We start from the raw sequence: 25,405 nt of genomic DNA, 5'->3' as shown, positions 1-25,405 counted from the left end.
CAAACTCCGTTCCTTCAGCCTGTCCTTATAAGTCATGTGCTCTAGACCCCTAATCATTCATTGAGTATTCTACTTGATTGTATACATATTCAATTCACAGGAGGTGGAAAACTTTGTCTCGCAGTACCCATAGGAGCATATTTCTACTCTGTGACTCTAGCCCCTTCCCTTCCTATATAAGGGCAGTGCAGTCCTAACTAGGGATATAAACAACTGTTCAGATACTTTATAAGCATATGCTTATCTGTAGTCTAGTGGTGACTTGACTAGTCGCTCTTCCTCTCCCCTCCCTTCCCCCGTTGAGGCAGCAAAGTGGGAGGAGCAGAAGCCAGTGCTGGGGGGTGCTGGCTTAAAAGCCAGTTTCCCCCCAGCACCATCTCCTCAGGGAGCAGGAGAGGCAGAGGCTAGTGGGGGACTGAGCTTAAGCTGGGAATCAGCTGATTTCCAGCTCACATCCGGTCGGATACCGGACCTCTGCTTTTTAAATGTATTAGGAGCTGCTAATCTTTTAATAGATTTTAAAAGTATAGGCGCAGCCAGGGGGGAACAAGCATGAGCTGAAGATCAGCTGTCCTGGCTGGTGCCTGGTCCCAGATGCTGTCTCTGCTTTTTAAATGTATTAAAGATCTGCAAGGGTGGGTGGCTGCAGGTTGACCAAGCATGAGCCTAGATAACTGATGCTTGGCGTGCATCCGGTCCCAGACACTGCATCTCTGATGGCACGTAATATGTTTAAAAACGTAAGGCACAGTGTCTGGGCCTGGGCGCAGCTAGGAATCAGCTGATTCCCGGCTCGTGCCAGTCCCCTAGTTACACCTGTGCCTTGGAATACATGAAGAGCATGGAGGCTCTTAATGCATTTAAAAGGCAGAGTGCAGTGGCATTAGCTCGTGAGACCGGGAGCACTGCAGTTTTCCCCTTTCTTGACTAATTGAGTAGTCAATGGAAATTCCCTTGACTACTCGATTAGCAGATTAAATGCAATTTAACATCCCTGGTCCTAACGCACTCAATTCGCTCTGTCCATCTGTGACTAGATTCCGAGGTCAGTGTGGTGTTTTTCACCTTGTGCTTTTGGTTTCAATTTCTAATAAATGTTTCTTATATATAGCTCTTAGATTAAGTTTAGCATTTTAAATAGTTGGCTGCCCTGTTTAATACCTTCACCAGAAATAAAGTATTTTCCATTGCGTGGTGACAATATCCTCAAGAATGAGTCCCACAAAAGGTGAAGGACGCAATAAAGAGGGGGCACCATCTGAAAGACATTCATAGTGAGGATTCAGGTAGTGAGACAAGCATGTAACTCTACTTAAATGACTTCAGTGCCAGATGAGTATTCACCTTCAGATCTGGCTTGTGATTCTGCTCCATGCTTGAGCTCTGGCATTTCCCTGAAGGGAAAAGAGGATGTTTTCCCCCTGTCTGGTAGGCAAGAACCAGATCATATAAATTGAATCACAACCATTCTAAGGCTTGGGGAGACTTCTCCCTGATCTTCTAAGAGGAGTAGTGTGCTTCCTTACAGCCATCAGAATGAAGCAAGTGTCATCACACTGTTCCCTGGTACCACTCAGAGAGCCTGTATTTTGATTCTGGCCATGGGCCATTCAGTAAGTCTGGTACTGATGAAGTTGGCACCAGGCAACTCCCTCCATACTGTCAACATACCAAGCAGCATCTACCTGCTTTGAATCTGTCTCAATCTCTCTACTGGTTCAAGAATTGGCTGGTACTATGGCTTCTACACCTTTGGCCTCTGTTGTATCCTTGGCATTTTGTGGTTGTGTTGCAGAGCTACTGGGTTTGCCGTTACCAGAGCACCACATGGGCCTCAGAATGTGGAATTGAGGCTAACACTGGATTTGGCACCAAATGGTCTTCGATATTAGTGCATCCTTCAGCACCATCATCTTGGTGATAAGATGTCTATGTCAAGTTCAATATTGCCCTTAGCTTTAACACTGGTGCTTTTCCTGGTACCAGGTGAAACTCTCTCATTTGGTACTGCTGGTGTTGATCCCTTATTTCTCAGCACCGATGCCATCCCATGTTGGACTTGAGATTAATCTGTGTGTTTGCTCTGTTTCTACCAGAGAAGCTCCAGGGCTCTTGAAGATCCAGGTTGCAGTCATCCTACTCCTTGCTATGAGAGAGGCATCACAGATCTACCTTGGCTCACTGTGGGTATGGAAATAGACATCTATCCTTCATTTGGGACCAGGGCTCTTGGCCCAGTGCACACTAGCCTCATCTGTGTGCCTAGTGCCTTCTTTGGAAGCCTTCTGATGCTGCTTTGCCTCTGAGTCCCACTTCTTGGCCCATACCAGAGCAGGATGCCTGGTGCTAAAAGTGGCTCCCAATCTAGGCCACTTTAGCTGCATGCTACTGCTCAACTTGTTGCTGGGCCCTCGTTCCCCTCCCCCCCCCCCCAAGATTTCTGGGATTATTCAAGTCAGATTCTGTATTGCAAGAACAGGACTTCATTACAGCTAGATGACTGAACCATACAAGAATCTTTCTCTTGATCAGTGACTGAGGGCAGGAAGAGTAGAAGCCCTCTGGTATACTGCAGGTTCATTGCCTCTTATAGCAAAGTGTTCAGAGAAGGGTTTTGAGGCCAGGCCAGGTTTTGAGGGTTTCTTCTCCTACCTGTACCCTACCTCTCCGATGGTAACAGCAGCAAAAGAAAGGGCATGGCTAGCTAGGTATAAGTCCATCAATAAGGATAAGCAGGGCTCGCCAAGCAGCGGTGAGCCCCGCTTGCCAGCCGTGCAGTTCTGCACTCTGTGCATGCGCAGATCGCTCTGCGCCGGCTCTTCTGGGTTGTAATCTACTCGCCACGGATGAATAGATTACATTATTTGTCGAGCCCTAAGGATAAGAATCCAAAAGGAGGGACTTACTGGTGAGGAAGATGTATACTTTTATTCCCTGCAAATGTGCACTGGGATCCAATAGGTGTTGGTCTGTAAATACCATAAAATCATAGGACTCAGAGGAACCTTGAGCGATGAATCTCAAAAGATGATCCTCTGGTTCTGCCACCATTCCCTTCTCTCTGCCCCTTTTTCCTCTCATCCCAGCTTCTAGCAAGCATCTATTGTGACTCTTGTGTCCAGGAGAGTAACCCAGTGATGACTCTGCATCTTCTTTCTCTGTGTTTTGGCATTGGCTAGCTCATTTTTAATCACGTCTGGAACTCCATTACCATGGAAAGCTGTCTTAAGCACTGTTAGACTGGGTTATGCAGTACTGTTTATCTCCATTATCCTCCCCACTCAATGCCTTTTCAGGGATCCTTCTCATGAGAATCTGCTCTTCAAGTATGTTTAGTCTTATTTGGCTCTGGGAGCTAGAGAGGAGGTTTCCTGGTAATATCAGGAACAGGGCCTCTCCAGGGAGGACTGAAAACAGTCTTTGACCTCTGTGATATCAACAAATATATCTGAAATAGGATGATCATACAGAATCTCACATCAGCTGTCCTTTATGCCTTAAATCACAGTCTTTGGTTTGCTGCTGTGTACCTGCAGAATACTTACTTCCACATATCAATTCTTCTGAGCTATGGGAGGTTCTTCTTCGAGTGATGGCTCATGTGCATTCTAATAAGGTGTGTGCACGTGCATTGTTTCTGGAGTGTTTTTTCCCCCCAGCGGCACCTGTCTGGCCGGCAGGTCGCCCCCTGGAGTGATGCCACAATAATGGAGCATAAGTACCCCCTGACGGCCCTCCCCCTCCTCAGTTCCTTCTTACCGCCCATCATGGTTGTTAGAGCTTCTCTTGTTCTTGTGATAAAACCCAGCAATAGTTGTTTGTCTGTAAATAGTTTTTTTTTATCAGTGTTAGTTTAGTTAGTTCTAGTTCGCAATCATTGGTTAACTCTCCCCTCTGGGGGAGGAGGATGCCAGGCCCGCACGGCTTTAAACCCTGTGCATCCTGCGTGAAGCCGATGCCTATAGGAGACCTCCATGACTCATGTCTAAAGTGTCTGGGAGAGTCTCAACTTACTGACTCCTGTAAGATCTGCAGGAGTTTTAAACCTAGAACAAAGTGGGAGAGGGATTCCTGCTTAAAATTGTTACTGATGGAGTCGGCTCTCCAATCGGCACCATCCCGAGACGCTGTGGTGAGCAGTGCACCAGCCTTGGTGCAGGAGCCCCAACCGGGACTTTCCCGTACCGTGGTACTGAAAACTTTGGCACTGAGGCACCAGTCCCAGTCTCCGGTGCTGAAGAAGAGGAAAGAAATGAGGGTCAGATCACCTAGCCGCAAGACGCATGGCAGCCGGCACTGCTCTCAGTCACCAACCCTGGACTCTCCCAGATGTAGTCAGGATGCTGGTGCGCAGAGAAGAAGAGATGGTCCTGCATGCAGACAGAGTCCAGGACAGATCCCTGTGCACTGCCCATCCACCTCCAGAGACCTTTGAGGCAGCACAGGAGCTGATTGAGCTAACAGCTTCGCCTCCATCATCGCCGCACCCTGAGGAGCTTTCGCCTGCGGCACCGGGGGTGACACCAGTATAGCAGGTTGCGGCTGTGCAAGCGGCACCAACTGTTGCTGCCCCTCCACAGAGCGCCCGTCATTCGTCGGCACCACCTACGATTGCCGTGCCTAGCCCAGTGCAGCAGGTCTCTGGCACCAGTGCTCCAGCACCGACTGCGATGGGACCGCCCAGACATGCCCATATGGGGAAGCCGGATTCTGTGGAGAGGTAAAGACAATATCACATCTGCACGGCACCATCCATGACACTGCCATTGTCTGCCTCTGACTACTCTTCTGAGTCGGAGCCTGAGTCGATGCACTCCTTTGCTTCATCTAGAACTTCGTCTTGGCACCGTCCCAGACCATCCAAGTTCCAGCAGACTTGGCCCCCACAGGCCCGGACACTTTGGGCCTATCACCAGTGGCAGAGGCCCATGCCACCGTCACGGGGATCTAGTGTCTCGCACCAAAGAAGCACTCCATCGGCCTCTGTGTCGGGACCCCCTGATGTGACTAGAGTGGACAGCCCTCAGACAGAAGCTGGCAGTGGAGGAAGTCCCCGCAGTGAACCCATCTCCCCCGACATGGAGCCCCCTCAAGCCACCCAGTCTCCTGAGGTGTTGGACGACCCTGCATCCACTTGGGAGTCCTCTTTGTTCTCTCCAGACGAAGCCCTGGCAGACCCGGCACCATCAATGCCATCTGGATGCACGGGCACACCGGGAATTGCGCTGCAGGTTGGTGGCGAATTTGAGGGTACAAGCAAAGCCAATGACAGAGGACACTGACCCCATGATGGACATCCTCAATGTGGATGCCCAGGCTAAGCTGGCTTTGTATTTGAATAAAACTGTGGCTAAGATCACAAATACCTTGAGGCAGACCCCGGCCTCTATTACACCCACTCAGAAAGGGCTCAAAAACAAGTATTTTGTTCCCCTGTCGGGGAATGAGCACCTGTATTCCTACCCTGTCTCAGGTTCCCTGGTGGTGCAGTCGGCTACTCAAAAGGAGAGAGAGGGGCAGATGGGGCCTAGGCCAAAATCCAGGGAGCCCAAGCGCCTTGACCTTATGGGACATAAGGTCTATACCACAGGGGGTGACTAGTTGTGCATTGCTAATCAGCAGATGATGTTGGGCTGCTACGCCTAGGGATTGTGGCAGATGATGGACAATTTCTGGGACAGGTTGCCCCCGGACTCCAGGCAGGAGTTTTTTGGCTATGGCCACGGAAGGGAGAATAATAGCTCAAACAGCCCTACAGGCAGCACTGGACGCTGTGGACTCTGCTGCCTGTACCATGGCCTCCGGTGTGGTCATGCGCAGGAGCGTGTGGCTACAGGTTTCAGGGATTCCTCTGGATGTGCCGAATACCATCCAAGATCTGCCATTCAACGGGAAATCCTTGTTCTCTGAGCATACTGACTTGAGGCTTCATAGCCTTAAGGACACTTAAGAGTCAAGTTCAGAGAGGAAGTTCTCGGTTATGTTGACTTCACCCTACACCTACTTGATCTTCTGTGTCTCATCCTAAAGAGCAGAAAGTCAATATTGGTTCCAACTCAAAGAATCAAGTTCATTGGGAGACTGAAAGACTCTGAGTTGAAGTATATTTCCTCCAACTGAGTGATTCCTGGAGCTGCAGTCTGAACCCTCACCTATAGCCTGAATATGTCTGCAGTTGCTAGGCTATATGTGTATGCACATAGGTAGCCCAATATGCAAGTATATGCCAATATACTCTTCAGAAGTGTCTGAAGTTGCTTACTTACCTATAATTGTTTTTCTTAGAAATGTGATGCAGATTGTATTACATAAATCCCCCTCCATGTTTTCTGCATCAGAGTCTGTTCTTCTGACGTGTGAAAGAATTGAGGAGGTGGGGTGATACCACACTTATATGGCCAGGGTAGGGGCTGGGGCAGGGGACATGAGCGTGACGATTAAGAATACTGCTTGGAAAGTTTTCCAGCTACGATGTGCTGGTTGTATGCCCCTACGCCTAAGTAGAATACATGTTTGCATCACATTTAGAATGATGAGTTACAAGTAAGTGACACTTTGTTCAGGTCTCAGGCCCCAAGATCTTGCCAGCCACACCCCTGGTTTCCACCATTTTGGTTGTACCTGACAAGATGGCCCCAACACACTTCTCGTCCCAAATTTGCCCAAAACCATCTGCCATGAAGTCTGCAGTACTCTCCTGGACTACTCAGAGAAATGTTTGTTTGCTCATTTTAAAGAGACAATACCCAGCTCTCCACCAGTTTAACTGGAATGAATAATTATTTCAGTACTAACACAGCACTGGATTGATTTAGATGAAAAATAAAACAAGTTTATTAACAGAATATAAGTTAAGTGATGTCAAGTAGAAGAAATAAAGGTAAAGATAGTAGCTATTGAAGAGATGCATCTAAAAGTATATTACCTAATTTAGCAAGATACAGTCTTTAGGATGGTTTCTTTTGCCAATTATTCTTTGGATAGAATGTCTCTCAGGACCTTCTACAAAAATACAAGGTGGTAGCTTCACTCGTATTAACATATAAAAGATAATGATGGAGTTTCTCTGTCATTGATATTCCCTCAATATTGGCTTTATTCTCAAAGTTAGGAAGGCCACCTGGAGATTCATTCTCCTGTGTCTCTGTAATGCAGGGACCATGTTATTTCTGTCAAATTCTGGCTCAAGACAACCTCTGGAGGTGTAGCGTGATAACTTAGTTTACATCTCATTTGTAAATTGAATTAAAATTACAATCTTTTGTCTAGGACAGACCTGTTTATCACTTTTACCTAGCATAGGCTGCATTGTCTTAAATATGTTATAGTAACAATTTATACAGGGAATTCATGATACGGTGTATTTTATCCAAACTTTTCAGTAGCATCTAATGTGAATACAGGGATGCCTAGGGTCATGTCTGTTTTGTATCTCGCTTTTCATAACATCAGATCTGGTCTTCTACAAGATATTTTAATTTTAACAAATAAGCAATTGTTTTTAATCTTGACACTAGCAGATTGACACCACCCATAACTTGAAGGGTGTATATGTACAAGTATGTAATGTTCAGAATCATGGAAAGAAGAGTGTGTGTGTGGGGGGGGGGGGGAAGCCAAACAATGTAGTCACCTGATTTCTCACTTGACCAGTGCAAGAGTATGTCCTGAAAAGCCTGGTGCCTGTTTGTGGTCACAGTTACACTGATATAAATTAGAACTAACTCAACTAAAGCCAAACTGGTGTGAGTTTAAGTGCATTATCCTAGTGACTGTTTATCCTGTTTTTAAAATCTGTGGAACGGACTTAGTTGTTTCAGGTAATTAAGAATGCTTGATTCTTAGATTACTATATATATTCTTCTGCTTAACTCCATCTTGAACAGAAAAATCATCTTATAATGACTAGTATAGAATAATATAGTATAAAATTTTATAAAATGTATGCTCATGGTGACAGTTGTGGTTGAACATTCAACCATAATTGCATTTTTGTACTTAATTATGACTAGCTATATAATCTTAATGTTACATTCTCGTGGACTTTTAACTTTTTTTTTTGACTGGGAATGTACTTTATTGTAAATACATTACAGGGTCATATTATGTTTGTTGGGGTTGGGTCGTCCCGGCGCCGCATTTTGGAGTTTTCCCCAGCAGTAGTTGGCTGGACTGTGCTTGTGCCTCATGCTATTCATGCCTTTCTCTTTGCTCACGTGGTCTGGCTCCTACCAGTTACTTCATTGCCACCCTCGGTTGCAGGAGTTCCTCTCCTTGGAGAATCTAGTGAGAGAAAATAATTTGATAGTTAGCTTAGTAGTTTAGCCTGTTAGAGTTAGTTTATAGTTGATAGTTAGATTGTTCAAGTAGTTTCCTTTTTTTCTAGTTGACATTTAAAAAACACAAAACAAACGCAACTGGTGACTGCTATGAAGGCTTCAGCTTAAAAAAAAAAAAAAAAAAAAAAAAACCAAGAGACAAGAGGACACCACCTCTAATTCAAGTGAGAGGATAGCCGAGAACATCTCAAAAAATCATGCCAGGGTTTCCTGGTTTTAAAATGAGCCCGTGTCCACCTCACATGGGCATTCATTTTTGGATTAGGTGCCTCAGGGAACCCCATATATCTTAGTGACCTCATTGTTCAAAACCAATGACTAGAACACAGCGAGACAGGGAGATGTGAATCCACATGCTCCTATTTGATAAGGAGCTTCAACTGTCAGAATCAGTACCTTCAAGATCCTGTTCCTATCAGGGCTGAGAAACGAAGAGCCACTTCCCCGGGCCTGGGCTCCTTAGCTAAGAAATGGGCCTTGCTTGCATAGTCTCTATCCCCTACTTCTAGGAATGCCATGGAACCAAAAACCATGGTGCGGCACATCGGTACTGACCAGTGTCACTTCCACACTGGCACCACTGCTGGCACTGATACTGCTGCTGGCACCAGCACCAGTACCAACGAGACCTTGGGAACTGAGACACGCAGCCTTCTACTCCGGCACCATCGGTGTTGAGAAAACCAGCGGCACTATCCAAGGCCCATGCAAACACAAGTAAGGAGACAGTCCAGTCCCTTAGACTGGAATTATTAATGTTCTGTCAGGCACTGTCATTGCTGTTGCTGGCATTGACTTCACCGGCACTGATGCACTCCGTTACTGGTCAAAATGAAGATAGTCATAGGCGACAACATAGATTGGTCTCTCCATATCCTCTGGGACCCCACCATGTATCTTCCGGGGGTGCAGTGCAGTTGTCCCTGTTTCCTTCTCCTTCCTCAGATCCCTGAGGTCTCTGGCACTATCAATACACACTGCCTTACATGAGAATCATAGGAGTGTTTTCTCTTCTAGACATTCTTCCCTCATGAGGTCATACTATGAGCACCAACCTACACCAGACATTGGTCACCATGTTGCTACTGCTCTACTTCTAGATACCAGTCTACAGTTTACGCTGCCCATAGACGACCCATCACTCTATCTCATCTGAGTGCCTCTCCTCCCCCACAACCTGAGCTTGAGGAGGGACAAATATCTGATTCTGAGGAACAACCATCTGACACTTACTGACCAGTCCTCTTCGTCTCCAGGCGAGGCAGTGATCCATTGTGATACCTCACCTACAGATAACCTGAAACAGTTTCAGGACTTGTTTACAGGAGTGGCTGTTAGTCAGGAAGTTCAGCTGACCGAAGTACAGGAGAAACAACGTTGTCTTCTCAAAAACCTCCAACCCTCTCAACGAGCAAAAACTGCATTGCCCATCAAGGAGACATTATGGAATTGGCAGATGAAATCTGGCAGACCGCAGCCTCTGTCCCACCCATCAAGAAATGAGCGGACAAAAAGTACTTGGTTTCTGCCAAAGGCATGGATTTCTTATTTTCCCACCCCCAACCAAATTGGTTGTGGGACATGGTCAAACAGAGGTCTAAATTACTGTAGTACAGGAATGCTGCAGCAGACAAAGTAAGCGCATGGGCCTCTTTGGTAGAAAAATGTATTGATTGTCGACTCTACCGCTCTGCTTTGCAAATTACTCTGCCCTCGTGGTGAACCATGATTTTAATCATTAGTCCAAACTAACCGGCCTAATGGATCACCTACAAGATAATGAAAGACCGATCCCGAAGTTGATTGTCCAAAAGGGCTATACAACTGCACGAGCAGCCCTACCAATGGCTTTTGATGTCGCAGACACAGCAGCACAGTCCATTGCAACCTCAATAGTAATGAGCTGAGTGTCTTGGCTATAAGCAGCTGGTGCCCTAAAAGAGCTACAGTCTAAAGTAAAGGACCCTCCCATTCAACAAACAAAAATTGCTTGTAGAAAATGCCGGCAAGGTTCTTCATGCAAGTAAAGACTCTAGATCAACTTTACATACAGGATGGTGTGTATATATGCCTAATATCACCATAAATGGTACACAGCGTACTAGAGGCACCATGATTTTTTGTATTCTCAGTATCAGCACGGGATTTGACCAATCCCATGTAAGACAGTACCCTCAGAGGAGATGTCCAGAAAACAACCACACTGTTAGTCGTCAGGCTGACAGAACAGCAGGTTTGAGGCATTAGTTGAGGACATGCACGTTTGCACCAAGACTAGGTCCCCATTTTTCACCACTGTTTGAGACCATTCTATCACTGCTCGGTTACCATTACATTGGACTGCTGGGTCCTTGAAGTCACGGCATCTGGTTATACCATCCCATTTACATCCCTCCTCCCCACCTTCCTGCCCTCCCCGTCCCTCTTCAGGAACCCCTCTCATGAGGACCTGTTGAAGAAAGAGGTCCACTGCGTCCTTTCCATCGGAGCAGTAGAGAGGGTACCGGATGAGTTCGGAGGCAAGGGCTTCTACTCTTACTGTTTTCTCAAAAAGAAAAGGGCAGGTGGTTGGAGGCCCATTCTTGACAGTTGCTAACTCAACCAATAACTTTGCAAACAGAGGTTCAAAATGGTTATTCACAGGGTACATTTAAACTACATGCTTCTTTTGAAAGAGGGATGTAAATTAGACACATAGAAATTGCAAATGAAGCTGGGATTTGAATTTCCTGCACTTCAATTGCACAACTGTGTCGTGTTTTTTTCAAAAAACACTATTTTGAAAGTCAAACCACGGTGTAGATGCGATTCTTTTGAAAAGGATAGCCTTTTTCGAAAGATCCTGTATTCAAAAAATGAGGTTTACAGGTTTCACTTTCGAAATAGTATTTAAAAAAAAAAAAGCGCCATGACACAATTAGGGAAATGAAGCATGGGAAATTCAAATCCCGGCTTCATTTGCAATTTTGATATGTCTCAGGTACATCCCTCTTTCAAATGCCGCATTGATAATCCCAGCTTTGGATGAGAAGGACTGGTTTGCAGTCCTCGACCTACAAGTTGCCTATTTCCATGTCCCCATCCATCCTGCTCACAGATGGTTCCTATGATCTACAGTACCAGCAGAACACTTCCAGTATCGCATTCTACCCTTTGGCCTCTCATCCGCACCCAGGGTGTTTTCAAAGACACTCACAATGGTTGTGGCATACCCTCATTGACAGGGCATTATAATCTTCCCTTATCTCGATAATTACCTAATAAAGGTCACTTCTCTCAGAAGCACTTGAAACAATGAATACAGCAAAAAAGATATTCCCTTGGGCTCATCATGAACGATCAAAAATACACACTTCAGCCATCACAGACTCTGGACTTGATAGGCGCCTGATAGGTAGGCCCACTCCATAGTAAAGTCTATCAACACAAAGGTTCCAGGCGATACAAGATCTCATTGCAGTAGTCACCATGAGCCTGTGGTGCCAGTATTCACCTGCCTCCCAACTCATACATAGTGGGAGTGGCTGCCAATTGACATGGAGGGGGAAGAGCCCCTCCGCAAGCTCTCTTGGACAGAGCATGGCTCTGCCCTCTCACCTGACCAAAAGTCAGGAGGCGTGGCTACTTCTATAAAAAGCCAGCCCAGGAGTTCAGGCAGAGTCCAGACACGAGGAGAACAAGATGCCTGCCCTGTGCTCCCGTGCTGGGAAGCTGAAGACTGGCCAGGGCCCAAAAGGTGCCTGCCAGAGTCTGAGGATTGACCTTGATCACAGTGCCTGCCAAAGGCTGAGGAGTGACCTGGATGACCGGGACTGTTACTGGAGAGTTGCTCCCCAACACCCTAGCAGACTTGCTGGGAGACCAGGTATGCGCAGAGGAGGGGAACGGAAGTAGCCCATGAATAGCCAACAACAGATTGGCTGAGCCAGACCCAAGGTCAGCATGTTGCAGTCTAGAGCCCCACTGACTCAGCAGCGGACTGCTCTGCTACTGTTAGGGCCCTGGGCTGGGGGACAGTGGAGTGGGTGGGCCTGCATCCCTCCCACCCTGCCATCCAACCCCTGGGTAGCAATCTCTCTCCTCTGCCATTTCAGGTGAACCACTTGTGTTTGCTGGCTCTCTGCCCCGAATAAGGAGACCCCACTGTTGGGCTATTATAAACTCCTAATTGTATAGACTAACTATGTTTGATTTACTGCTGTCCCCTGAACCAGGACTTGGTCCACTGGCTGTTTGGTTTGCCAGCCCACCCTGAACCATGGCTTGGGCTGTGAACTGTATTCTGGGCTTCTGTGCCCATTTATTTGCTGTCCCCACCCTGAACCAGGGCCTGGGCCACTAACTGTGCATTTGCTGCTCTGCCCTGAATCAGGGCTTGGGCCTTGCTAAGTCACTGCTTATTTGCCACCCACTCTGACCAAGCCGGAGCCTTATAGCGTTCGGCTGTTGTCTCAGCCTGAGCATTGGCTTGAACCCATGACTAGAGACTGCCAACCCTGAAGAGGGCAACCACTTTATCAACCCCCGGTTCTGTTCTGACTACAGGCTCAAGACCCAGGACTTCGAGGACTTGCGTAGGTGAAGGGGAAGAGCCCCTCTGTGAGCCTTAGCGGGCTACGGGTAGCAACAACATATGTAGTTATATCATTCATGGCTACATTTCTGGTGCCTCCAACATTGGCTAGCCTCTATATGTGCCCCATCAAGACACAATGTCCTCAAACACATCTCCCTTCCACCTAGTGTAGTCGCTTCCCTCAAGTGGTGGGTCGAGCCACACAATCCACTAGTGAGGATCCTTTTCCACTGAGATCAGACCACTGTACAGATGACTACAGACCCCTCCTGGGACGGGGTGCACACTTGGATGGTCATGTGCTCAGGGCTGATGGTCTACCAAAGAAACAGCGCTCCATATAAATATTTTGTAATTGAGAGCAGTTGCCAGAGCATACAAGCACTTCCGTATGTGCATTTACGACCCATTGGCAGGATACTTACCGACAAGATGATAATGTGTTATGTAAATCGTCAAGGAGGTGACTGGTTCCGTTCTCTGTGCGCCTAAGTGGTATGCCAATGGAATTGGTGCATCTGCAACAAAGTCACATTGATGGCATCGTACCTACCTGGTGTCAACAATGCCACAGTAGAAGTGTTGAGCACTTTGCACTAGACAGTGATTGGGAGCTATATAACCATGTACTTCAACTTATCTTCCGTTATTGCAGATTTCCCAAAATAGACCTCTTTGCCTTCCACAAGAACGCCAATTGCTCACAATACTGCTCCAGGACTGGCGTGGGCCTGGGATTGCTAGGGGATACCTTTTTCCTCGATTGGAGGGGCTCTCTACTCTGTGTTCCCACCAACCCCTCTCATCCCAAGAATCCTCGAAGATCAACAGAAATGGGGCGATAGTAGTACTCATAGCCCCCTCCTGGGCCAGGCAGACATGGTTTCCCTATCACTCTTGGATGTCTCCCCAGCCACACTATCCCCTTAACAAATGCACCAATCTGTTGGCTCAGAACTGCGGGACTCTGTTACATCCCCAGCCCCACATTCTGCGCCTGATAGATTGGGTTTTTGTTGGTTACAAGAGTCTGAAATGTCCTGCTCAGACTTCATTAAGGATGCACATCAGAAAGCACACCACATGCTCCACCAGTCTTAAAAAATGGTTCAGATTTCTGTCCTGGCATAACAACAAATGACTCAATCTGTACTCAGTACTGTTACGTGAAATTATAGACTATATTCTTTTCTTAAAGCAATCTGGTTTAGCCCTGGCCTCTCTTAGAGTTCATCTGGCAGCAATCACTGCCTTTTGCTACACGATAGATTGCTTCTCAGTATTTGCACGCTGAACCACAAAGAGATTCATCCAGGAGTTTGTCCAAGCTCAACTCACCACACAGGGAACCACCACCGATGTGGGATCTTGAGATGGTGCTGGATACTTTTACGCAACTCGCATTTGAATCAGTCGCTACCTGTTCTTTATCCAAGATGACTACCAAAGTGGTCTTTCTATTGGCCATAATGTCCACAGAGTAAGCGAACTGGTAGCTCTCATGGCAATACCATCATATACTGTGTTCAATAACGACAATATGATTTGGCGGCTTCATCCTTCCTTTGTACCAAAGGCATGTGCCAATTTCCATGTCAGTGAATCCATTGTTGTTCCATCCTTTTACCCTAAACCACACACATCCCAGCAGGATGCTATTCTTCATACCCAGGATGTGCTCGAAGCACTAGCTTTTTACATAAATCTTTTCAGTGGTCACAATGATTGCTAGTCTCCATAGCGGAGTGCTCCGAGGGTTAACGAATTTCATCACAACGATCATTTCACAAGACCATAGCAACATCCACATCTTTTCTCCAAGGAGTTCCCCTCTGGGACATTTGCCGTGCGGCCATGTGGTCCTCAAAACATATTTTCGTGAAGCATTATGCTGCCATTCCCCTATCCTGGGGGAAGAGGAAATAGCAACACACATGCCTTCTCTCTCCTGCCAGGCGTTTGATTCATGGCTTGCCTTGATTCAGCCCATGAACCTTGGCATTTCCCATGGCTGGGCCACAGGTGTCAGCTTGTCCATTGTGGAATGGAGGAGGCCTGAGTCTTATGGGCTCCATCAAGGCAGGCCATAGGTTTCCCTGTCCCTGAGCTAGAACATATATTGTAGAAAAAGAAACTGAATTGAAAGTTGAAACTTAATTTTGCACCATATTTTCTGGTCTGAATCTCTCTAGTTTCCATTTCTCATAATTGGACATTCTTTGACCGTTGAATTAAAAAGAGCCCTCTACTGAAGACACATTTTCCCCATGTGTAGATACATACAAACTGTGAACAAGTCATCTTAACTTTCTCTCAGGAAGAGAAGTTTCCCAGACCTCTAATTATTCTTTTAACTGTTTTCTGAACCGTTTCCAATTTGTCAACGTTGTTTTAAAATTGTGATAATCAGAACTAGAAACAGTATTTGTTTTACCAGTGCTTTATACATCTATATAATACCTTCTCCCTACTTTTATTTGATATTCCCTTCATTATACATCCAGTGGCATTAGCTGTCTTACGCATAGCATTGCACTGGGCACTCATGCTTTTGAGTTATTTTGAGGCACTTCTTTCTAAGCTTCAGGGTTCCCTTCCCCTTTCTGAAAGTATAATCTGTATTCATTGTTCATAGATGCATGACTTTATATTTCTGCAAATATTAAAATGGTTCAAATGAGTCCATCTTTTCATACAATTCTGATTACTCAGTAGAACCAAATTCTCCTTAAAATTGTTTACTATTCTACCAATTTTGTCATGTGATAACCTGACTAGCAATGTTCTATTTTCTTCCAGATCATTGATAAAGATATTGAATATCATTGGGCCAAGAACAGATCCATGTAGGACTCTAGAAAATATGTTGTGTGATGATTCCTCATTTACAATTCATTTTTGGGATGTACCAGTGTTTAGTCCACAAATGTGTGCTACATTGATTTTTGTATAGTACTGAGTCTTTAATCAGAATGTCATGTGATATTAAATCAGATACCTTACAGATGTGTTGTGTCAACAGAATTGCCTTTGTCAACCAAGTGTATAATCTCTTTTTAAAAACGCACACATTAATTTTAACTAGTTTAATGAACTATGTTGTTTAGCATTAGTTGTATCAATCTTTAATACTTTACTAGTTATGTAGCTGTGCTGCTTTTTAGGAGTTTTATATACTTTGAATACTTAAATTCTGTCACTCTTGAAAGGACAAAATCCCATATTCATGTTTGGAAACCTGTATAACCATATGTTTGAAAAATAGTACAAAAGACAGAAGAACATACAGCGCAATATCAATAGTTAACCTAGTTGATAAAATATTGACAAATGTTATTATAAACTTGTATGTATGTAATTTTAAAAACTGTCCCAAAGAGGTTACAAAAAATACTTGACAGGCAAATAAAGAAGACTAGTGAAGAGGGGGAGAAGAGATTAACAGTGAAACAATCACGCTTATTAAAATACCTAACAGGAGAGGGGATGAGGTATGGCTAATGTTTGGTTATGCAAACCTTGCAATGAGAGAGTCAAAGGAAGTGTGGTGTTACTTACAGAGAAGATGAGGAGAAAGGCTTGAAGCAGTGGTAGGCAAAACCTGCAGCCCATCAAGGTTCTAAGTGTGGCCCAAAAGACATTTTGTTTACTGTTGCCCACATGCAGAATTATCAGATTCCACTGGTTTCTGTCTAGAGATGTAAGTGACTAGTTGAGACACTACTCGCTTCCCCACCCACTGTCTCTATATCTGAGGCAGCAAGGGGGTGGGGAGCAGGAGCCAGTGCTGGGGGCTACTGGCTTAAAAGTGGGTTCCTCCCAGCACTGTCTACTTGGGGGAGGGAGAGCAGCACTGGGGATGCACAAGCATAGCAGAGGACATGGTATGAGCTGGGACTGAGTAGTCCTGGCTCGTGCCAGGTCCCAGACCGCTTCGGCTCCGCTTTTTAAATGTAGTAAGAGCCTGGAGGCTCTTATTACATTTAAAAAATAGAGCCACACTGGTCCTAGAGGCAGTGTGAGCCAGGACTTGTCAATGCTGGCTCACACCATCCCCAGGAGCTAACCCCCTTATTGACTAATGGAGTAATTGGTGGAAATTCCATGGACTAGTCAATTTGCTTATTAACCACTACTTAAAATCCCTACTTCCATCCAAGTTGTTTTTTCCTACCAGTATTACTGAAGTGACATAAAGCAAAGGCACGTGAAGGTGTGAGCCTGTGGGAGCTGTGTGCTCTGTCTGCAATTGCTAGGTACATAAGCACAATTAGTAAAACTAACCTATCCCAGGAGACTGTCTCGATCATGACATTTTTGTGGGCCGCTGAGATGGAGGGCCATTCAGAGGGCCCACTCACTAGCCTACAGGATAAACTTAAACAACAAATGGTCTGGTAGCACTTTCTAGACTAACAAAATATGTAGATGGTATCATGAGCTTTCGTGGGCACAGCCCCCTTTGTCAGATAACTGACATTTTGCATTTAGGGTGTGCAGACCCTAAATAAATAGGGGGGAACGTGGAAAAAAGGAAGGGGGCAGGAAACAAGGAGCAGAGAGTATGAAAATATCAAAGGGAAAAACAAGTAGGCAGAACTGGTAACCAATAAGCATCGGATAGTTAAAAGAAGCAGATAAGGATCATAGACTAGCAATTAAATAGGAAAAGTATTAATGCAAGAATCTACACGGACAGAGCTGCTGGCACCTTCATTAAATGTTAGGTTGGTAATGTCCCAGCCAGCCATTATTTCAATTAAGGAGGTTATCAGTATGAGAACTGAATTTGTGGGTGAATTGTAATTCCAACATGCCTCTCTGTATTTGGCTTGTAGAATTGGTTTGTGACAAGACAGCCACCTGGAGATCTTTTAAAGAGTGATTAGATCAGTGGTCCCCAACCTTTTGGGGCTGCCACGTGCCTGGGGGCAGGGACCAGTGCCACGCACATGCCATGTGCCCGGGGTAGGGGTCACCTATGTGCCCTGGGGCTGGTGCTGTGCATGTGCTGCATGGCCGGGGCTGCCCGGGGCCAGCACTGCGCATGCATCGTGCGCCTAGGGCAGGGCTGGCCCAGATGATTCGGCAGGCACACACAAATGCCCCTGTGGGGACCACTGGATTAGGTAGATTGAAGTGTTCTCCAACATTCTGTATATTCCTTTTACGTATATCTGATTTGTGTCCATTGATTCTTTCCCGTAGGGACTGTCCAGTTTGTCCAATATATATAGCAGCGGGGGCATTGCTGAACGGTCAATGAAGGAAGCAACAGCTCTTTGTGTATATTCTTGCATTAGTACCCTTCCTATATAATTGCTATCTTAGGATCCTTATCTGGTTCTTTTAACTATCCAATCTTTAGGTGCTTATAGGTTGCCAGTTCTCACTACTTGTTTTTCCCTTGGATATTTTCATACTCTCTGCTTCTTGTTTCCCACCCCCTTCCTTTTTTCCTCTTCCCCCATATCCCTTCTCCCCTATTTATTTTGGGTCTGCTCATCCTAAACTCAAAACTCCAGTCATTTGAAGAAGTGGGATGTGCCCATGAAAGCTCATGAAACCATCTACATGTTGTCTATAAAGTGCTATAAGACCATTTGTTGTTTTTTAAGTTTATCCTGTACAGACTAACACGGCTTCCCCCTGAAGCTTCAGTAGCCTACGCTGTCCACGTATGCTGACTGAAAGCATAAGAGTCACTAATATGGATAGACTGGAAGTCTCAGAATGGTGGATATGGCACAGACTAAGAGGAAGAAGGAAGGAAGGAGGAAGAGGAAGAAGGAAGAGGAAGAAGGAGAGCTATGTTGAAGGAGATAATAGTGATGATCAGAGAAATGAGCTGTGAAAATTGAGAGTGCTTTTCCAGGCTTGCAGAAACAAGGTCCTTCATAGAATAAAAGTCTTAATGTTTGCTCCCTTGTATAGAAGGTTTGTGTGTCGATCTGTTAACACAGAACTGTTTTGTGAAGACTAGTCTTGTTTCTTCTTTTCAGGATAATGATTCTACAGTTTATAGTAAGTCTGTATAAATATATGAAATGTACATATCAGTTAATTTTTCCCTCAGTTTGGAGGATTTCTCAGGATAATCACTATGTATTGGTGCCTTTTTATTCGATTCAGCTTGATATATGACCCTTCATTCAACAGCTTCCATCTTACAGAAGAAAAAAAGCAAAATGTACGCACCAGTCTCTAATACTGACCTAACAACAGTTCTGTATTACCACATTTATATTACAGATTCTCCTATTTCCCAAGTTCAACACGTGTTTTTACCATCTTGAATTTGACTACCAGAACTAAATAAAGCTGTCAAAATATAATACTGAAACATCAAGTTGGGAGTGGATTTTTTGAGACAAACTTAAAAAAAAAATAGGGCTTTGAAATTTCATGAAATAAAATTGGGAATACTCAAATGATTCAAAATGAATGAGTGAAAATGTGTCTTCTGAGTTTCACAAAAATCATTTTTGACAGCTTGCCCAGCTATTTTCACTGGAAACATTTAAAAAATATTTAGTCTTATTTCTATTTGTACTTTTTCACATTGGCTAGTGATAACATGTTAGAATCATCTAGCTTTCAACAATGTGTTCCACAAAGTGACTGTGATGGAAGACATGTTGAACTTCAACCTGTGCATCTTGATGGGCATTGATGATGGAGTGAATTTACGTAATAGCTCAGCTTAATTTCAGACACTATTATCACTGGGTTAATGTGAAAAAACTGTAATGAAGTGAAATATTTCAATCTTTACTTGGTTTTTTCTTTTGATATATAGACATCACTAAACATATGTTCCTCTGCATGCTGTTGTCTGTTTCTCCTAGAATAGGGGTTCTCACACTAAGGGGTCACAAGGTTCTTATTTGGTGTTTGAGCTGTAATCCTCCCCATACCTCTTCCTCCTCCTCCTCTGCCCCTGCATGCTGGGGCTCTGCCTGTTAGTTCCACTCCCACTCGTGGTGGGGCTGACAGTCTGAACCCATCCAGACCCACTCCACCTCTAAAGATGGTGTGTCAAAATAGAAGTTTGCCCAGGATCCTGGTTTCCCTAAGGCTTTCCCTGGACTGAGAACATAGTTTAGCAGCTGAAGAAGAGTATTAAATCGAAGACAAATGAGAACACTGAGCTTGACAAAGTAATGTATAGTTTAAAAGTGAGACATAAAGGCAGGGGCAATGCTAAGGGAGGGCTTGTGGAGGCTGTCGCTACTCCAGAATTTGTTGTAGCCACCCCTCATAAAATAGAGGTCAAATGTTATGCTGGAGTGATGGATTTTGTCTTGCAGGGCAGAAAGTCCTCTGAGTTGCTGGACCTACAAAGTTCATGGTCACTAATCCAAAATGTTCTAAATTTTTTTGCAATTTAATTTTCCCTATGATTCAAATTTGAATAGTAAAATACTGAGCTATAGTCTTTATCTTTTAGCTGTGTCAATCTTAAATAATTATTCATTTCTGGATTTGCATCAATGTAAGTGATCTAAGAATATAGCCTATTGTTTTAATATATTTGTAAATATATTTTTTGTAATAACTTTGTTAATGAAAATATTTGAAATCGGACATGCTTGCATATCATTTTTAATTGCTTTTTCTGAATGTATTCTGAATATTTATTTTCATTTCAGGGTTAGCCAGCAAAATAGAACAAATCTTATGACTGCTGATAATTTATCAATTTGTTTCTGGCCAACTTTGATGAGACCTGATTTTGAAAACAGAGAGTTCCTGTCTACCACCAAGATTCACCAGTCCGTTATAGAGACCTTTATTCAACAGTGCCAGTTTTTCTTTTACAATGGAGAGATTGTAGAAACCTCCAACACTGCAGCATGTCAGCCACCAACATCTAATGCAGTCCAGATGGTGGAACCAATGGTGCCACTTCAGTTACCACCACCATTGCAACCTCAGCTGATACAACCACAATTACAAGCAGATCCTCTTGGTATTATATAAATAGAAGACGATGCAGGGAACCTGGCACTGGACAGAAAAAGAATCTTGATGTGCATGTTTCAGGATACTGTAATGTACTTGATATTTATGAGAAATCATTCACATACAAACTGGGACATTTTTGTTATAACCCATACTGTATTTTTGCATTCATATACACTGCAGATCAAAACTATGTGATAAGCATGACTGGAGAGGTTTAATTTTTAAAAACAAAAATAGCTATAAAGTACAAAGCTGCTGCTGCTGCTGCATGAAACCTTATTGCAATCACTATATCATTCCTGTGGCAGTTTGTCACAATATATTGTGAATAAAATTTTTCTATAGAAATTTAATGATTTAAAAGATCACATTTATGATACGTTCAGTGCTTACAGCCTGCTTTATGGCTGTTTTTGTTATTTAATGTGCTATTTTTGTCAGCGTTATTCACATTCAGGCATTCTGTGTTAACGACTGAAGCCCAGCTATACTTTATTTTGTAACCTCCTAGCTACTTTTGGTATAGTATGCTTGGGATGTTTTTGAAAAATGCAAAATGCACTGTTGAAAAGATTACAATCTTGCACCTTCCATCTTTACTTTTCAGTAAACCTGTGGACAGTTTGTTGAGGGGTGGTTAAACTTGTTTATTATTTCAGCACAATACCAAGGACATGCTTGTTGTAAAAGTGAGTTTCAAATATTGTGCAAAATTTTGATGTCTCCTACTTATTCCTTATGTTCCATTACTGAATTAAACATTTTGTAATACTGTTAATTCTGTAAACAGCTGCATGTGTAAAAGATCATTGATGGTCTTGTAAACTTAATCTAATATATTTTAGATATTTTAATTTTTCCCACTTGGGAACGCATCTAGTGTGTAGAAAATAGTTCATGACATTTTTTCATATAAGGCTATATAACTTTTCATACATAAACATTAACTTGGTTATAGTAAAATTCTGAAACCAAACAATGTTTTAATCTAAGACTTCAATTTAATCTATTCTTTAAATCTATTTTTATGTGGCCCTTTAAAAATATACAAAAATGCATTGCTAATATATAGCAATAAATACTTGGGTACTGACAGTTAACCTCTTTGGAGTGTATATATAAAAATCACAAATTTGTATTCATATTTTTTTCTGTGGTATGTTGTACTAAAAATTCAAAATTGAGTTTTTGCACCATTTTAATTTACCTTTTTTCTTTTACATTGGTACCAATTTTGCTGTAAAAGAATGCTGCTTTTTAATTTTTTTAAGAAAATATTTAATTGGTGGTAACCATTTTAGAAGACTACACGTTATAGCAGAATTCAGGGGAGGCCATAAATACAAAATATTTGGGAGACGTTTCACATTTTTTTTTCTTTCCTGCTCAAATTATAGCGCCTCCATTTTTTTTCCCCTTGGTCCAGAATTGAAAATAAAGTTGGTTCAGTTAGCTGCTAGGACATCTTGTGTAGTTTTAAAAAAACCTTCATGATGGTCATTGTTGTAATCTTCATTCATAATGAGATTTTAAGATCGTATTCTATGTATAGTAAATAGATGATTTTGAGAATTAAGGCTCTTAATAGTTTTTGATTTATTCCATTTTCCTAAAATAAAAATTGCCTTTCCCAATTATGTCCTAGGTATTGTACTTCTAATTATGACTAGAATTATCATTCTAGATTAAAATGTACCATAAACAAGGCTGCTGTTGAAGTACATGTACATTATAAATCATCCTGATATTTGTGTTGCATTCTTGCAAGTAATTATCTTTTCTAAGAAAACAAACAAGAACAACAAAACACCCTAGTCCTATTGCAAAGCACACAGGAATTGATAAAGTACAATAATAAAGTCTGTCCTGTAAATTGTAGTATTAACTTGTTCTACGTTACATCTGTTGTCTACATAGCTTTTATTTATAGATGTCAGTCTAACATTGGCATGTTTAGCAAAGAAAATTAAACTTCAAGAATTTTATAAACTTTCTAGGTTGCTAAAGAATTTATTTTTCTACTATATATGGTGTAGATAAAGCATCAAACTGTACAGGAAACAAACTTGACTATTTCTATTGGAAGTAGGCTAAAAAGAAAACTATATTTAAAAGTTCTAGCTGGTAAAACAATTTTCAGTCTTTGTGGTGTGACTTTCATTTTTAACTCTGCTTCTTGCATTGAAAGTATACGTTTAGTTGGTCATGATGTTGAATTCATCTTTGATTACAGAATTATCTACTTTATGTTAAAATACATTTCCACAGCTCCATTTCAAAATAAGCTGCTTATAGATCCAAAATTGTTTGCAATATCTACTTTTCATGTATTCTACTGTAACTGCATCATTTATTCCATAATGAGTTGTTAAAATGCTGCTCTTGTATTTGGCCTGGTTAGAAATTGTCATCCGCACTTACTGAAAGGTTCATTTAAAAAAAGAAGAGGGGGTGGGGGGAAGCTTGGCATGTGACACCTACTTGGTGACATTATCAGTATTTTGTATGTATTCTTTTAATATTAAAATACTATATGGTTCTCTATATATAGCAACAAAAATATACTAGAAAATTATACCATTGCGATTTTAAAATAAAGTTTATAGATAATCTTTAGTATTGCTTTAAAGCAAGGAAGCATGGCATTCCATACAGATTTTCTGTAGTTTGGCTAATGAAATTGTCTCCTATAATTATTTTAATGAAAATTCAAACCATGAACAGCATTGCTTTAAAATGTTTAAACTTGAGTGTTTTTATAGTAATCATAAGAGCAGTATCTTGATAATTATGAAAACATATGTTCCATTGTCTTAAGCATCTCACACTGACACTTTATCTGGGATTAGTATTTTATGTATTTTGTTCTGGCAGGTTTTGCTACTAAAATTTATAGTTTTAAATGTGTTCTTTCAATAGATTCTTCTTTGAAAATGTTTAAAAATCCATACATACTGAGTTTTAAAAGTGGCATTTTGTTAAGTAATATTTTACAGATTATTTTAAAATTATATACACAACTTTATGGATTTTGAACATAATGTGAATAGGTGACAGATTTCTGACTTCACTGAAGAGAAACATTTTTTTTCTTGTATATTTTCTTCATTTTTTGACTAGTGGTTGCTACAAATTATCATATACTTGTTTATTTTTGAGGTACTGGAATTTTGTTCCTAATATCTCTGATAAATATATACAGAGAGAGGTTTAATTGGAGATTTAAAAAGATGTAGGCCTTAGCTTCCATGATGATTTTTTTATACAGTAATTGCGATGCTATTTGTTAACTGAAATATATATATATATATATATATATATATATATATATATATATATATATATATATATATAAATCATTTTAAAATTTCAGATTTTTGTTCTTTGTTTATAATTAATGTAATCCTGTGTTGCACCACCAACAGAATATTGCAGTGAATTAAGTATCAGTGAATCTTATTCTGTATAAAGAATGCAATGAATAAAACATTCAGATGTTTACTGTGTATAATGTCCAGTTTAGTTGCCTATTAAAATTTTAAAGGCAAAATTACCCCATCTCTTTCAATTAAATGCCAATGTGAAATTTAGGAGTAAGTCTTTACAGACTGTAACAGATGTTTTATAAATTAATAGTTTTCTTCTATCTCTTTTTACATTTCTTATAAAACTTCAAAAGCTGTTTGTTTTCTTGAATGTTTATAAAAGCAAGCCAAATAAAGGATAACTTCTATCCTTGCATTGATGCATGCAACAGTTAAATCTTCATTAGTAGTATATTGATTCATCAAGATTTATACACACTTACACTGAAGAAGCTTAGACTCCCTGAAATATTTTTATCTTTTATGATCTGAGAACTTTGTTAAACATAAGCTAAATTCTGTCTCAGTCTTTATTTTTTTTAATGTGATTTGAGCTGTTCAACAGGGAATTGGACTATAGAAACTAGGGATGTTAAATATTGACTAGTGGATGGATTTCCATCCATTAGTCAATAAGCGGGGGAGCCGCAGCAGGGTTAGCTCTCAGAGCCATGAGTTAACCCCACTGAGGCTCTGCCTTTTAAATGTATTTAAGAGCCTGCTGGCTCTTAAATACATTGAAAAGGCTAAAGCGCAGCAGGGAGGATCTGGCATGAGCTGGGAATCAGCTGGCCTGGCTCATGCTGGGTTCCCACCGCCGTGCCTCTGATTTTTAAGTATTAAGAGCTGTCATGCTCTTAATACACTTAAAAAGCACAGTCGCAGAACCTGGTCCCCGCTACTCCTCTGCCCCCCGCAGAGATGGTGCTGGGCAGAACTGCCTGTTAAGCTGGCTCTGCCCCTGCACCGGCTCCTGCCTCCTACCCCCATTGCTATATCTGATAGTGGCAGCAAGGCTGGAGAAAGCGACTAGTCAAAGGATTAGACAACTAGTCACTTAAATCCCTAATAGAAGCATTTTTCTTTATTGGTTGTGCTGAAAAACTGTTGAGGGATGAAGAATTTATAGTTTTGTATCATTGCCTGAAACACTAATC

At 42.3% G+C, this 25,405-nt stretch overlaps 1 protein-coding gene across 5 annotated transcripts in view; it reads left to right on the top strand.

Annotated features, from left to right (window-relative positions):
* Positions 1–24,624, top strand: part of ARHGAP5 (Rho GTPase activating protein 5) — an 80,433-nt gene extending 55,809 nt beyond the window's left edge. For 4 of the 5 annotated variants that reach the window (XM_006117658.4, XM_006117659.4, XM_075926960.1 and 1 more), the window contains exon 8: positions 20,568–24,624. In XM_006117658.4, the coding sequence (XP_006117720.2) occupies positions 20,568–20,898 (331 nt within the window). In that variant the 3' untranslated portion in view covers positions 20,899–24,624. Of the gene's footprint in view, positions 1–15,714; positions 17,503–20,567 lie in introns of those variants that run through there. The other variant, XM_075926961.1, reaches the window with a different exon arrangement.
* Positions 24,625–25,405: the final 781 nt, after the last annotated feature.

The sequence above is a fragment of the Pelodiscus sinensis genome, chromosome 4 (assembly GCF_049634645.1).
Source record: "Pelodiscus sinensis isolate JC-2024 chromosome 4, ASM4963464v1, whole genome shotgun sequence".
In the NCBI taxonomy this organism is placed as follows: domain Eukaryota; kingdom Metazoa; phylum Chordata; order Testudines; family Trionychidae; genus Pelodiscus; species Pelodiscus sinensis.
The sequence above is the reverse complement of the archived record's forward strand: the minus strand, read 5'-3'. Positions and strand labels throughout refer to the sequence as shown.